The 14,357-nt window shown below is 41.4% G+C and overlaps 1 protein-coding gene across 1 annotated transcript; it reads left to right on the top strand.

Moving 5' to 3' along the window:
• Window positions 1–10,856: 10,856 nt before the first annotated feature.
• On the top strand, window positions 10,857–11,532 carry DPPA3 (developmental pluripotency associated 3). The gene is given in 1 exon segment (XM_037037957.1): window positions 10,857–11,532. A coding segment is annotated over 1 exon segment (474 nt). The 5' UTR covers window positions 10,857–10,952; the 3' UTR covers window positions 11,427–11,532.
• Window positions 11,533–14,357: the final 2,825 nt, after the last annotated feature.

The following is a 14,357-nucleotide window of genomic DNA, read 5'->3' as shown; positions in this document are numbered from 1 at the left end:
TGTGTTAATTACTGAAATCTAATATACAATTAAAGGACAAAGTATTAAATATAGCTATAGCAATAAAAATTTAATGAATACACAGCATAATGAGATGATTAATAACATACCATGATCAGACATTTCTATTACTTGTGAAGTCATCACCCCAATAAACCCAGTACCCATCTGACACCATATACAGTCATTACAACATTATTGACTCTATACCCCAGGCTGTACCCTACACCCTGTGACTATTCTGTAACTACCATTTGCATTTCTAAATCCCTTCACCTCTTTCACCCAGCTTCCCAACAATCCTCCCATCTGCCAATTGTCAAAATGTTATCTATCTATGAGTCTGTTTCTATGCTGATTCTTCATTTATTATTTTTTTTTAGATTCTGCATATAAGTGAATCATCTGGCTTTTGTCTTTCTCTCTCTGACTTAATTTCACCTAGCATAATACCTTCTAGGTCCATTCATGTTGTTGCAAATAGCAAGATTTCGTTCTCTCTTATGACTGAATCATATTTCATTGTTTATATGCATCACTTCTTTCTTTATCCATTCATGTATTGATGGACACATCAGTTGCTTTCATACTTTGGCTATTGTAAATAATGCTGCAATAAACATCTGGATGTATATATCTTTTTGATTTAGTGTTTTGGGTTTCTTCAGATAAATACCAAGCAGTAGAGTTGCTGGGTCCTTCTTTGTCCTTTGTCACAGCCTTTGTTTTAAAGCCTGTTTCATCTGATACAGGTATTACTACCCCAGCTTTTCTTGTTTGTTTCCATTTTCATGAAATATCTTTTTCTATCCCTTTACTTTCAGTTTGTATGTCTTTCCATCTGAAGTGAGTTTCTTGTTGACAGAATATATAAGGGTCTTGTTTTGTTATCCATGAAGTCACTGTATGTCTGAGAACATTTAATACATTTGTATCTTAAGTAATTGTAAGTTAACAGATATGTATTTATTGCCATCTTATTATTCACATTTCTTCTTCTCCTTCTCCTTCTTCAAGACCCTTTACCATTTATTGTAATACTGGTATGATGGTGATAAACTCTGGCTTTTTCTTGTCTGAGAAGCTCTTCACCTGTCCTTTAATTCTAAATGGTAGCTTTGCTGGGTAAAGTAATCTTGGTTGTAAGTCCTTGCTTTCTTTCACTTTGAATATTTCGTACTAATCCCTCTGACCTTCAAAGTTTCTGTTGAGAAATCAGCTGAAAGCACAATGGGTTCTCCATTGTAGGTAACTGTTTTTCCGTTGCTACTTTTAAGATTAGCATTCTCTTTTTGTCTTCAACTTTTGGCATTTTAATTTTAATGTTTCTTGGTGTGGGCCTCTTGGGTAAATCTTATTTTGGACTCTCTGTACTTCCTAGAATTGAATGTCTATTTCATGCACTAGGTTAGGGAAGTTTTCTGTCATTTTTTCAAATTGGTTTTTGATTTCTTGCTCTCTCTCTATCTCTTTCTGGCACCCCCATACTGTGAATGTTGGTACCCTTGTTCCAGAGGCTCCTTACACTATCCTCATATTTTTAATTCGTTCTTTCTTTCTGTTGTTCTACTGGGTGTTTTCTGCTTCCTTATTTTCCAAATTGCTGGTTTGATCCTCTCTTTCCTCTAGTCTACTGTTGATTCTCTATAATGTTAAAGTTTTTGCATATGAAGTTATCAGTTCAAAATAGAGTATTAAATCTATGTTTCAAGTACACCATAGTGTAACCAGAAAACAAAAACCTATGGTAAAATAAAGACACAGATTAAGAGAAGGAAATCATGGTATATCACTATGGATTCGTCCATTCGCACACACACACACAAAAGAAAAAAGGCAGCAAGAAAAGAAGAAAGAAACAAAGAATCTACAAAACCAAGAAAACAATAAGATGGCAGTAGTAAATCCTTACCTATCATATTTACTTAAATGAAAATGCACTAAATTCTCTAATCAAAGGCACAGAAGGATAAACTGTTTTAAGAAACCAATTATATGTTGCCGCTAAAAGATTCAACTTTTCAAGGACACATGTAGGCTACAAGTAAGGAGATAAAAAAAGGATATTCTGTGCAAATGGAAACCCCCCAAAAAAGCAGAGATAGCTATACTTATCTCAAATAAAATAGTCTTTAAATCAACCAGATATAAGGGACAAAGGTCATCACATAATGATAAAGGAGTCAGTCCATCAAGACAATAGAACATTTGTGAATATGTATGTGCCCAACATTGGAGCACCTCATATATTAAGCAAAAACAAACAGACACAAAGGGAGTAAGAGGCAACATCACAAAAATAATAGGAAAACTCAACATCCCACTTTCAACAGTGGATAGATTATCCAGAAAAAAATCAGGAAGGAAATATTTGGACTTGAACTATAATTCCCACCAAATGGATGTCACAGATATATACAGAACATTCCATCTAATGGCAAGCAGAACACAACTCTCAAGTGCACATAGAACATTCTCCAGGTTAGAGCATATGTTAGGTCACAATTAGTCTCAGAAAATTGTATTTATTTTTATTTTTTCCACTTTAATTTATTTTAAATAATATTTTATTGATTATGCTATTATAGCTGTCCTGAATTTTCCCCCTTTGAGCCCCTCCACCCAGCTCTCCCTACTCCCTCATGTACCCCCCATCACTGTTCACATCCATGGGTCATACCTGTAAGTTCTCTGGCTACTACATTTCCTAATCTGTACTTCACATCCCCATAGCTATTCTGTAACTACCTATTTGTACTTTGTAATCCCCTTACCTCTTTACCCATCCTCTCCCTCCTCCATCCCATCTGGAAACCATGTGGTAACTAACTTCTTTTCTCTCACTTCTTTTAAGATTCTCTCTTTATCTTTACCCTTGGGCAATTTAATTATGATGCGTCTTGGAGTGGGCCTCTTTGCATTTATCACAATTGGGACTCTGAGCTTCCTGGACTTGCATTACTATTTCCTTCACCAAATTAGGGAAGTTTTCTCTATTTTTTCAGATAGATTTCCAATTTCTTGCTCTTTTACTTCTCCTTTTGGCACCCCTCTGAGGTGAATGTTGGACCTCTTGAAGTTGTCCCAGAGGCTGTTTATACTATCATCATTTTTTTGGATTGTTTGTTTTTCTTGTTGTTCTGATTGGTTGTTTTTTTTTGCTTCCTTATGTTCCAAATCATTAATTTGATGCTCAGCTTCATCCACTCTACTGTTGTTTCCCTGTAAATTGTTCTTTATTTCAATTAGTGTATCCTTCATTTCTGAGTGGATCTTGTTTATGCTGTTGAGGTCCTCATTAAGTTTCTTGAGCATCATTATAACCAGTATTTTGAACTCTGTATCCAAGAGATTGCTCATCTCCATTTTATGTAGCTCTTTTTCTGGAGTTTTGACCTGTTCTTTCATTTGGGCCATGTTTCTTTGTCTCCTCATTTTGTCAGCCTCCCCGTGTTTGTTTCTATGTATTAGGTAGAGCTGCTTTGACTTTGTGTCTTGGTAGTGTGGCCTTATGTAGTAGGTGTCCTTGTAGCGTCCAGTGTCACAGCCTCCCCTATCACCCAAGCTGGGTATTCTTGTAGTTGAGCTTGGTTGCTGGCAGATCAATGGGAGGGATTTGTCCAGGCCAGCCAGCTGCAAGGACTGGCTATGACCACTGACCACCAACTTCCACCACCCATTGAGGATCAACTGTGTAGGACAGGGTGGTGGTGCTCCAATGTGGTCTGTAGCTGTTCACTGGGTATGCTGGCCCTGGGTTTTCCAGGTGGTACAGGCCAAGGTTAGCTCCCACCTGTGTTTTGCCTGGAGCACCCTGCCTAAGCTATGAAAGCAATCTGAGATAGCTGCTACTTGTCTGGGCTTGGAGATTCCCAGACAAAGACAAGCTGTGAATCCAGGCTGGCAGTTGCTGGTGCCAGGCCTGGGGCTCAATGAAGTCAGTTGTTTCTTGCTTGAGAGGATCTAGGAAGTTGTGAAGCATGAGACAAGACCAGCCATTTATATAGGAAAGCAGCTTGGGTGAGCCTGTTAGTTGGGTGGCGTAGTGTCTCTGGGGATCTCCAAGGAGGGTCAAACAATGTTACGTAAATTAATGGAGCTTCAGTTATGGCACCAGCTTATGTGAGGGGAGGATTTAGAAAAGGTACAATAGCTTCTGCTCACCTGATGCCAGAGACTTCAGTCTCTCCCTGTGTATCACTGGTGCCTTTTGAGCTGCTATCCCAATGCTGGAGATCAGAGAGAGTTAGTCTGAGTAGGTGAGTCCATGTGTGAGTTCTTTAAGAGGAACTGCTTGGGACTCCAGAAGTTTCTTCCACTGACTCAATCCCCAGTGTTTTTGCAACCATAGGTTGTGGGGACTTACCTTCCTGGCATTGAAACTTTGGGCTGGGGGTGCCTCATGTGGGTCTTGGACTCCTTGCTCCCGAGATATCCCTCCCAAACTTTTATCCACGTGGATGTGAATTTTTATCCATGAAGGATGATTCAACATATGCAAACTAACAAATGTGATACAACACATTAATAAAATAACAGATAAAAATCATATAGCCTTTTCAATAGATGTGGAGAAAGCATTTGACAAATTCAAAATCCACTCATGATAAAAACCCTCAACAAATTGGCAATAGAAACATAACTCAACATAATAAAAGGCATATGGGCAAACCTATAGGTAACATCATATTCAATAGTGAAAGTTAAACACTTTCCCTCTAATAACAGGAACAACACAAGTTTGCCCACTCTCAACACTCCTATTCAGCATAGTACTGGAAGTCCTGCCACAGCAATTAGACAAGAAAACATAATAAAAGGCATCCAAATAAGAAAGAAAGAAGTAAATTGTCTCTGATGACAATATGACTTTCACATAAAAAATTCTACAGACTTTCCCAAAAGACTGTTAGACCTAATAAAGGAATTCAATAAAGTTGCAGGATACAAAAGCAACATAAAAAACCAGTTGTCTTTCTATACACTAACAATGAACTGTCTGAAAAAGAAATGAAAAAACATTGTTATTTACAATTTTATCATAAAACAATAAAATACTTAGGAATAAATTCAACCAAGTAAGTAAAAGATCTATATCCTGGAAAGTATAAAACACTGATAAAAGAAATTAAAGAAGACACAAATAAATGGAAAACTATGTCATGTTTATGCATCAGAAAAATTAACACTACTAAAATATCCACTACCCAAAACCACCTATAGATTTAACCCAATCTTTATTAAAATTCCAATGGCATTTTTTCACAAGTAGGAAAAACAATCCTAAAATTAGTATAGAATCATAAAAGACACCAAATAGTTGAAGCAATCTTGAAAAAGAACAAAGATGGAGGCACCACAATTCTCTCTTTCAAAAGATATTACCATGCTATAGTAATCAAAATGGTATGGTACTGGCATTAAAAAAAGATATGTAGACCAATGGAACAGAATTTATATCTCAAAAATAAACCCATTCTTATATGACCAACTAATATTAGACTAGAGAACCATGAATATACAATGAGAAAAACACAGTGTCTTCAATAAATGGTTGTAGGAAAACTGATACCTCTATGCAAAAGAATGAGACTGGACTCCTATCTTATACCACTCATAAAAATTTACCCAAAATAGATCATGGGCTTGAACATAGGACCTGAAACCATAAAACTTCTAGAAGAAAACAGACAGAAAAACATTTTGATATTAATCTTGGCAATAAATTTCAGGATATGACATCTAAAGCAATGGCAATGAAAGCAAGAATAAATAAGTGGGACTACATCAAACTAAAAGGCTTCTGCAAGCAAAAGAAATAATCAACAAAATGAAAAGACAACCTACTAAACAGAAACATTTTTTTGAAAACCATAGATCTGATAAGGGGTTAATATCTAAGCTATAAAAGGAACTCATACATCTCAAACAAAAAAAAAAACCCAATCCAGTTAAAAATGGACAGAGGACTTGAATAGATATTTTTGTAAAAAACACATACAAATGGAAAACAGGTACATAAAATGGTGTTTAATATCATTAATCTGGGAATGGCACATCAAAGCCACAATGAAATATCACCTCACACCTGTTAGAACAACTGTTATTTTTTTTTAAAAAAGAACAAACTAGAGATAACAAATGCTGGGGAGGGTGTGAAGAAAAGGGTACCCTTGTACACTGCTGGTGGGAATGTAAGTTGGTAGAGCCACTATGGGAAACAGCATGGCATTTCCTCACAAATAAAAAACAGAACCACCATATGATGCAGCAATCCCAGCTTTAGGTATTTATCCAGAGGAGGTGGAATCACTCTCTGGAAGAGATATCTGCACCTCCCTGTGCACTGCAGCATTTCCGAGACATGGGAACAACCTAAGTATCCATCAAAGGATGACTGGACAGAGAAGATGCCACACACACACACACACACACACACACACACACTTACATGCACAATGAAATATTATCCAGCCATAAAAAGAAGAAAATTATGCCATTTGTGATAATGGACCTTGAGGGCATTATGCTGAGTGAAGTAAGTCAGACAGAGAAAGCCTGCCTGATCTCACATGTTGAATCTAAAAGCATCAAACTCACAGAAATAAAGAGTCAATAGAACAGTGGTCGCCAGGGGCTGGGGGCCAAGTGCAATGGGGAGATAGATACTGGGCAGAGGGTACAAACTTTTAACTCCAAGCTGAGGAAGTTCCCGAGCTAATGCACAGCATGGTGACTATGGTGGATGACACTGGAATGTGTACTTGAGAGTTGCTGTGGAAGCAGACCTCACCTTCTCACCAGAACAACAAAATGTCAAGGACACGAGGCGAAGGATTTGTTAACTAACCTCCTTGTGGTAAGTATTTCCCCATGCACATAAGTATCAAATCATCACACTGTCTACCTTCAAGTTGCACAATGTTTTATATCAATTATACCTCAGTAAAACTGGAAAAAAAACACTAATCTCATTCATCAGCACTCTGTCCTCAGGACCCGATGACCTCCCAAAAGCCTGACCCCCAAATACCATCACCTTGGCGGGTTGGGATTCAACATATGAGCCTTGGGGGTCACACTCGGACTATAGCAGGGAGCAAGGTCAAGAACACTGAGGAATTACGAAGAAGAGCCTGGAGATGCGTCTGGCATAGCAACCGGCCTGTTTTCCAGTTCTGTCTGGGCGTGGCAGTGCCAGTCTGTGGTGCGCATGTGAAGTGGAAGGCGTTTGTTCAGCCACACGGGCTTAAGGAAGAGTGAAGCCCCGGCCGCAGGGGCCTTTCTTCGTTGTGTCCTCCACACCAAGCCTGGTCGCACATTGCTGTGCCCAGTGAGTTCTAGAAAAAAATAAACAAAATCTTCAGTCCTCTGTCTGTAAGCTGCCTGTCTTAACAGTCTGGCCATTTGTGTTATGACCAGACTTCCTGTTATTCCTTCCTGCCAGACCCTCCCACTGATTCTCAATGAGTACCCTGAGCTGGGCCTTCCCTTATCTTTTACGTAAACAGACTTTAAGGGTAATGAAAGATGTTGGCATTTATGGCCATCATAAAGATGCTCACAGACAGTCAAGTTAGCACTGCCTACTGCCATTGACTGTATAGTTTAACACTTCTTTCACACTGCGGTGACCTTAAACTTCAGTAGCCAATGATGAATCCTTAAGAGGCTGTAACATGAAGAGGCATGCTTGTAAATCATAGGTTTGTGTCCCACACCCGAAACCTGACACCTTTTGAAAATGACAAGGGTAGTCTTTTGAGTGTCACCACAGAACAATTGCGGAGAGTTATGATGTTTTCGAAGAGTGTAATCAAACCGTGAGGCTGGCAGAGAATCCCTCTTGGCCTCTGTTTTCTCGTTTGTAAAATAAGAGGGTTGGAATAGTTGGTCACTAGTACTTTTCAACTCTTACATACTGTGACTCTGCTAATACTGCAGGTCACATGGGGTTACCAAACCCTTCACAAGTCCGGACAAGGAGGGGAATTGGCCCAAACACGCCAACACTCCAGGCTTCTTTTAGACTTGATAACAGACAACAGACTCCTTTCAGCCCCATGGGTCCTGCCTCATCTTCCAGAATCTTCTCTTCTAACTGCCTTTAAGGACGACGACCCTCCAACACAGCCACGTCAGACTTCCCATGGCACTGGTGCCCCAGAGCTACAGACCCGAAAGCCAGCCTCTGCTTGGCCCATTGCCCTCAGTTCCCACCGCCTGCACACAGCCTGTCTGTCCGCCTCTCTGCCCCCACCTCCAACAACTGCAGAACAGCCCTGCTGAGCCCCAAACATACCTTCTGCTTGACACGTCTTTTGCAAAAATTATTATTCCCATTCCACTTTCTGCCCCATTTCAGCAGAGGGGACAGGAATTAACTGCATTTTTAAGGAGACAACTATGTAGGGGCAAACACCGGTGGCCCCTCTTTCCTCTCACCCTCCAGAACAGAAGAGTCATTTATCTGACCAGAAAGACTATGGCATTAGTGGACACGGTCACTTGGGTTCTGGAAGGAGAAGGAAGGAGACTTCCTCTCCTCTCTCTCCCCCAGGTCCTCCCACTGACTGGTGAAGATCTGGGTCCCTGTGGTCCCCACTCTGGTGCAGGGCAAAGGGTGTGGCTTCCAGAAGCAGCCTCAGGAGCCCATAGTTTTTCCCTCCACTCTCTGGCTCGCTCCAGTGTGCCACTGAATGGGTCCCTTAGGTGACCGTGACTTTCCGCGCCGGCCGAGCATCTTTGTTGCAGATCCTGCTCTCCAAGTGGTGGGCAGGAGTTCCAGCTGGGTTTTGGTTTGAAGCTTTGGTCTGGGGTGTGGATGTCACTTTGTCCACAGTTTTCCAGGAAAGGTATGTTTCAGGTAATGAAGCCGAGAACTTTTTATCTCAACTGACCCCTAATTTTGTTCTCAAGTAGTTGAACATTGGAGGAGATGAGGCACTCGAGGGGGATGCTGCAGACATTCTAGCAACATCACTCATTTGCTGGGGACCTGCCAGGTGCCAGGCACTTGGCTTAGCCACACTTTAGGATTCATGCTCTTTTTTCCTCAATGGAAAAGGCTTTCTGGGCCCATTTCCCATCAACTACAGCAATCCTCCCCTCCCATCTCTTAAGCACGTGTTTGAATTGACCTCCTCCATGAGGCCTCTAGAAATAAGTACAAATCTACAAATACCACATCTCTGTTGTGAATTTCTTTACATTTACAAATGCCATGCAATATATTCATCTTAACATGTTTAAATACTCTGGTTATTTCCTTCATATTCACCATCTCATTCAAAGTCTGTTAAACATTACACGTTTAGGAATAGTGTTTTTACTGATGGCCGTCCTGTCCCGTAAGAACACCCCTGCATCCCTGGTTACCTGACACAGTTTCAGTTTTGCATAACTTTATTCATTTGTTCAACAAAACCTCTACTTAACTACTACAACAGGCGCTCTTGAAAGAGACAAAGGTAAACGAAACATAATCCCAGCCCTTGAGGATTTCAAATTCCACTGGGAAAGAAGTCCTCATAGGGAATATTGTCATTGGAGTATAAACAGATTCATGAAAACAGAAGATAGGACAACTTACCTTGCCTGACAAGGAATCAGGAAGGTCTTTGGGGGTGGCGGAGGGGGTCAGTGTGCGGAAAGTGTTTTGAAGGATGAATAAGAGTACATTGACAGGTGGGAAATGTATTTAAACACAAGACAGTAGGTGCAAAAGCATGGGATCACCAGGGGAGTGAGTATGGCCCCCGAATAATGACAATCTCAGAGGAGCTGGAAATGACTGGCAAGGGATAAGCCGGGTGAGGCTGACGGGCAGCACGTAGTGAGAACGTGCACCAGGCTCGGGCATTTAGACGTTTTGCAGTCAGCGACCCACAACCAATAGCAACTCATAAAATTAACATGAGCTTTAAGATTTTTTTAAAATAGAAATAAATGTAGAATAAATTTGTGGTTTGAATATTATGGCTAGGATGCATACAATGCCCAGGATAAAGCCAGACACACAAAAAGCACTAAATAAATGGAAAGAAAAGAAGGGAGGGACCATGAAAACAGACGACGAGGCCTCGTTTATCACTTTTCCAAATCTTAGCTGGCATTGGTTATTCCAGCAAAAATGGGAGGCTCCGCCACGATATGAGCAGAAATTATTTTTCTCAAAAAGAAAACTCTGTGCTTTCAGGTGCTGCCAATGGCTCACTCATCACTGAAAACTGCGCGCAGACTAGTTGGCTACGGGTGCTCTCCAGGGTGGATCCCCCTGGCTCTCGCCTGGTGGCCGAGGATACTGGGCAGAAACCACATTCGTGCCTTCAGTTCATACTCAGTCAGGGCCTGGCCTGGCCCGGCCTGACGCCCCTGTGTCACCGTGCCCGATGAAATGACTATCCCATCTCGAGAAGTAGACAGGGGGGTAGAGTTATCAGATAGAAACAGTTTGAAAAACTAGGTGCAGATTGTTCAACGTTTCTGCAACATTTTCTCAGATTTCTTTTCTTCCTTTTCCCTCCTCCTCCTCTTTCTTCAAAGAATGCCATTAAAGGAACTCCTTAAGGTAAGACCACATTCCAAATCCCAGCTATGTCACTTGCTAGCTTGTGACCTCTGTCAAGTCACCGTATTCCTCAAACCTCAGTTGTTTTGTATAAAATGGGCTGTCATAAAAATTAGGTAAGATAAGGTGTAGAAAGGGCCTAGGACAGCAGCTTGACAAAATAAGTTCTTAAAACATGATACCTATTATCATAATAAACTTGTTTCGATACTCTAATCTCTAAAAAACTTTACATGGGTCGGCTCTTTCACGTTTTGTTGGCGTCTAGGATTTCTCTCGCTCTTTCCAGGCTACTTTGTAGCAGTTCGAGAGTTTTGTGTATCACCAGCTACTGAACTCTTTGGGGAAACCTTAGGAGCTTCAGGCTGTGACTAGACATCCAATGGACTCACTGAAGTTTAACCCAACCTGGACCATGGAGTCTTCTCAGATGCCTGGGGAAGGATATTCAGCTGACGCTCAAGTTCTCTCAGAACTACTAGCAAAGAACCTTCGTAACTTGACTCTCAACCCTAGCACCAAACTGTCTCCCCTGCCACCAGAAAGTTCACCTGAAAAGCAGGAGAGAGGAAAAAGCTTACAGGGCTTTGGACTGGGGCTGAGTCAAAGCATACTCTACGAAAGGAGGCATGGAGTGAGGACATTGCTGAGTGTTCAGAAAGAAAGGATGTGAAGGCTGTTACAAGTTATTAGATTCCGCACCCTGTCTCTGCTTTAAAAAGACCCAGAGGAGAGGAAACCTGAGATTGAAGCAAGAGCCAGAAGATTTAGATGTACTTGTAGTTACTGCCTGTATTATGGAGATCCTTCTGATAATGTTAGCATGGAGAATAATTATGACATGGAGTCAATTTAACCACAAACCTTATTCTTGTAATTTTGGCTTTTTGCTGATAATTTTAAGGTTCTTATGTAGCAGCTTAGGAAAGTTACTCTATGCTAGGATAGACTGTAGCCCAATATTTTGTAGCCTATCATAGAAGTTCTGTGATGTCCTTTTCTTGCATCTTTTTCTTGTCCACCTAGATGCCACTAACTTAAGGGGGATCTATGTATGGGTAGCTTGCATTTGAATGACTTCAATACACTTCAGTTCCTTTTTTAAAAAAATATTTTATTTATTTATCTTTAGAAGGGAAGAGAAGGAGAAAGGGAGAGAAATATCAATGTATGGTTGCTTCTCATGCGTCCCCTGCTGGGAACTGGCCCCTGCTGGGAACTGGCCTGTAACCCAGGCATGTGCCCTGACTGAGAATCGAACCTTGATCCTCTGCTTCACGGGCCCTCGCTCAATCCACACTTCAGTTCCTTTTTTATTTGACTCAAGGAAGTACTAATAGGTCTTCAGTGTCGTTGTTGTGTTTTTAGAACCCTGAAGTTGGTAAGATGAAACCCAACACCAAGAATCAGAAGCAAGTAACTTGTGCAGAAGGAATGCTTAAAAAAAAAGGAGGTGGTTTGGCTCAAGCATGATTGGTGCAGGGTGTATTAACTAGACTCTCTTGTTTTTAAAAAATTGAATTGTAACAAATGTTTCCATGTGCTCTTTCCATTTTTAGTAGCAAACAAATGTGCACATAAGGCATCTTATTAAAATTTGAGGCATATTTGAGACCTTTAAAAAAAAATCCTTTGGATGAATTCAAAGAAGGACCAGTACATGTAGTGTGTCAGGGTGATATTTGGGGGAATTATCCAGGAAACTTCCTGCTTGTGCTTGATTGCATCTGGACTCTGACAGCCAGATCTGTCCTCAATTTCCAAAGCTCCTTTCATGGTAATCGTCAGTGAGTCTCCAGGTCTATTATCTTTCATCCTTGCCGTAAAACTGACTCTATTTCCCCAAAGTGACCTTAGCTTAACCTATCCCCTGAAGCAAGCTTTTGGGCCAATCTATGGTCAAGCTCTAAAAATGCTATGAAAGCATTTTAAAAATCACTAACAAATCCTCTGCCACGATATATTTTGCCATAGATGAAATCATCCAGATCAAACATACACGAAGCAACAATATTTAATTTTTAATCGCTATTAATTATAAATGAGTGGAAAAATAATCTGATCTTTGTTCTGACCTCATTTTAAATTCAAAGCAGGTGGGCTGTGAACACAACACACTCTCTCTCTCTTCCAGAATTAGCAGAAGAGTACGACCACAGTCAAGGGTTCATCGAAAACCAAATCCCTAGTAAGAGTTTGAGTAACACACAGACCATGCCTGGGATTCATTAAACCCAGAAGGGTCACTCCCTGACCCTCCCCACAGCACCCTCGTGACCCCCTGCCCACACTTAAAAGGGGCCACACTCATCCAGCTGAGAGGGCTTTGCAGAGAAGGGATGGAAGATGTAAAAATGCTGAAGGGTGGAGAACTCCTTCCAAAGTCCTTCCTCAATCTATAGGACAATTACGAGTGTTTTACAAGCCTGTAGAGATGAAATTATTCCTTTTTCTTAGTCATTGTCTTTGATCAGCTTCCTCTCTGGGGTTTGTCTAAAGGCCCCAGTGATGTGGACTCCAAAGTTCCAGCTGTTAAGAACAGGCAGATCAGCTGCTCCCAACGAGCACAAATTAGCCCTCTGCTAAGAAGCATCCTTGCCTTGATGAGTGGCTCTCGGTCTTGGCTGCACATTGGAATCACCTGGAGGTCGTGAAACACTACTGATGGCAGGGTTACTGGCGGCACAGTGGTTCCCAACTTTGCTACGTATTGGAATCCTCTGGGGAGCTTTCAAGAGTCCTAATGTTGCCCAGGCTTCACTCCAGACCAATGACTTTCTCTGGGGGTGGCACCGGGTTTGTCACCAGTGAAGGGATTCTTCCCCACTGCCACCCCCAAGATAGAAATCAAGACAGGAGGTGAAACAGGTGCAAAACAAAGGATTTACTGAAAACAAAGTGGAGGGAAAGGAGAAAGGGAGAGAGCTTGATGCATCAAGGGAGCACACACTAATAAAGCAAGAATACGGCTCCCTGAACTCGGGCTTACATAGGACTCGGTTCTTCACGCAGGCACGGCGTAGATTTCCGTGCTTTCCAGGTCCCCAGGAGAGCTGGGATCACCCGAAAGGCCCCAAAGCAGAGCTCTTTGCTTTTTGGGTTCCTGCCTTTGTTTTCCAGGTTCCCTGTGAGAGCGTATCCACTGCTCGTGCGCAGAGTGGAACTCTTTGGGGAGTGCCTGAAGAGAAACAATTTATCTAGGAGAGGCACAAACAAACAAACAAACAAACAAAAAATTGAAGAGCCTCCCATCTGCGTACGAGAGACTCATTCTCTCTCAGTATTGCTTAAACTTCCCAGGTGATTCCATTCTGCGGCCGAGACTGAGAACAAGTGTGTTAAAGATTCTGATGGGAATGGTCAGGGTGTAGGCTGGCAGCGAGATTATGAAATTTCCCTAGAAGCTTCCCACGGGCTGAGCCCTGTGCTGATGAAGCCCTGAGCAATGGTATCAAACAAGGATGAAGCAGCTGTGCCCATCAAGAACACATTCACATTCTTCTCGTAAAAGAAGAACCATGCCTGTCCTGGATGGGCTATGCAGCTTAGGGTGGACACAATCTTGGCATTCACTGTTAGCTGCCTGCACAATATGCATGCTTCTCTTTATTCTTGACGAATAGAATACCAATTTTGTTTGGTGACAGTGTGCTCATTTTTAAACCAGTACATTTCTCAGCTTCTTTCAACTGTAAACATGATAAACCTCTGACCAATGAGATAGTAGTGGAGGTCAGAGTGAGGACCCTGGAAAAGCTCTCTGAAAGAAGCCAACTCAACGAGAGGT

Source organism: Sturnira hondurensis, unplaced genomic scaffold (assembly GCF_014824575.4).
Source record: "Sturnira hondurensis isolate 20B ecotype Veracruz unplaced genomic scaffold, ASM1482457v3 Scaffold0023817, whole genome shotgun sequence".
NCBI classification, from domain to species: Eukaryota; Metazoa; Chordata; class Mammalia; order Chiroptera; family Phyllostomidae; genus Sturnira; species Sturnira hondurensis.
Note: the sequence above shows the minus strand (reverse complement) of the source record. Positions and strands in the feature narration are given on the sequence as shown.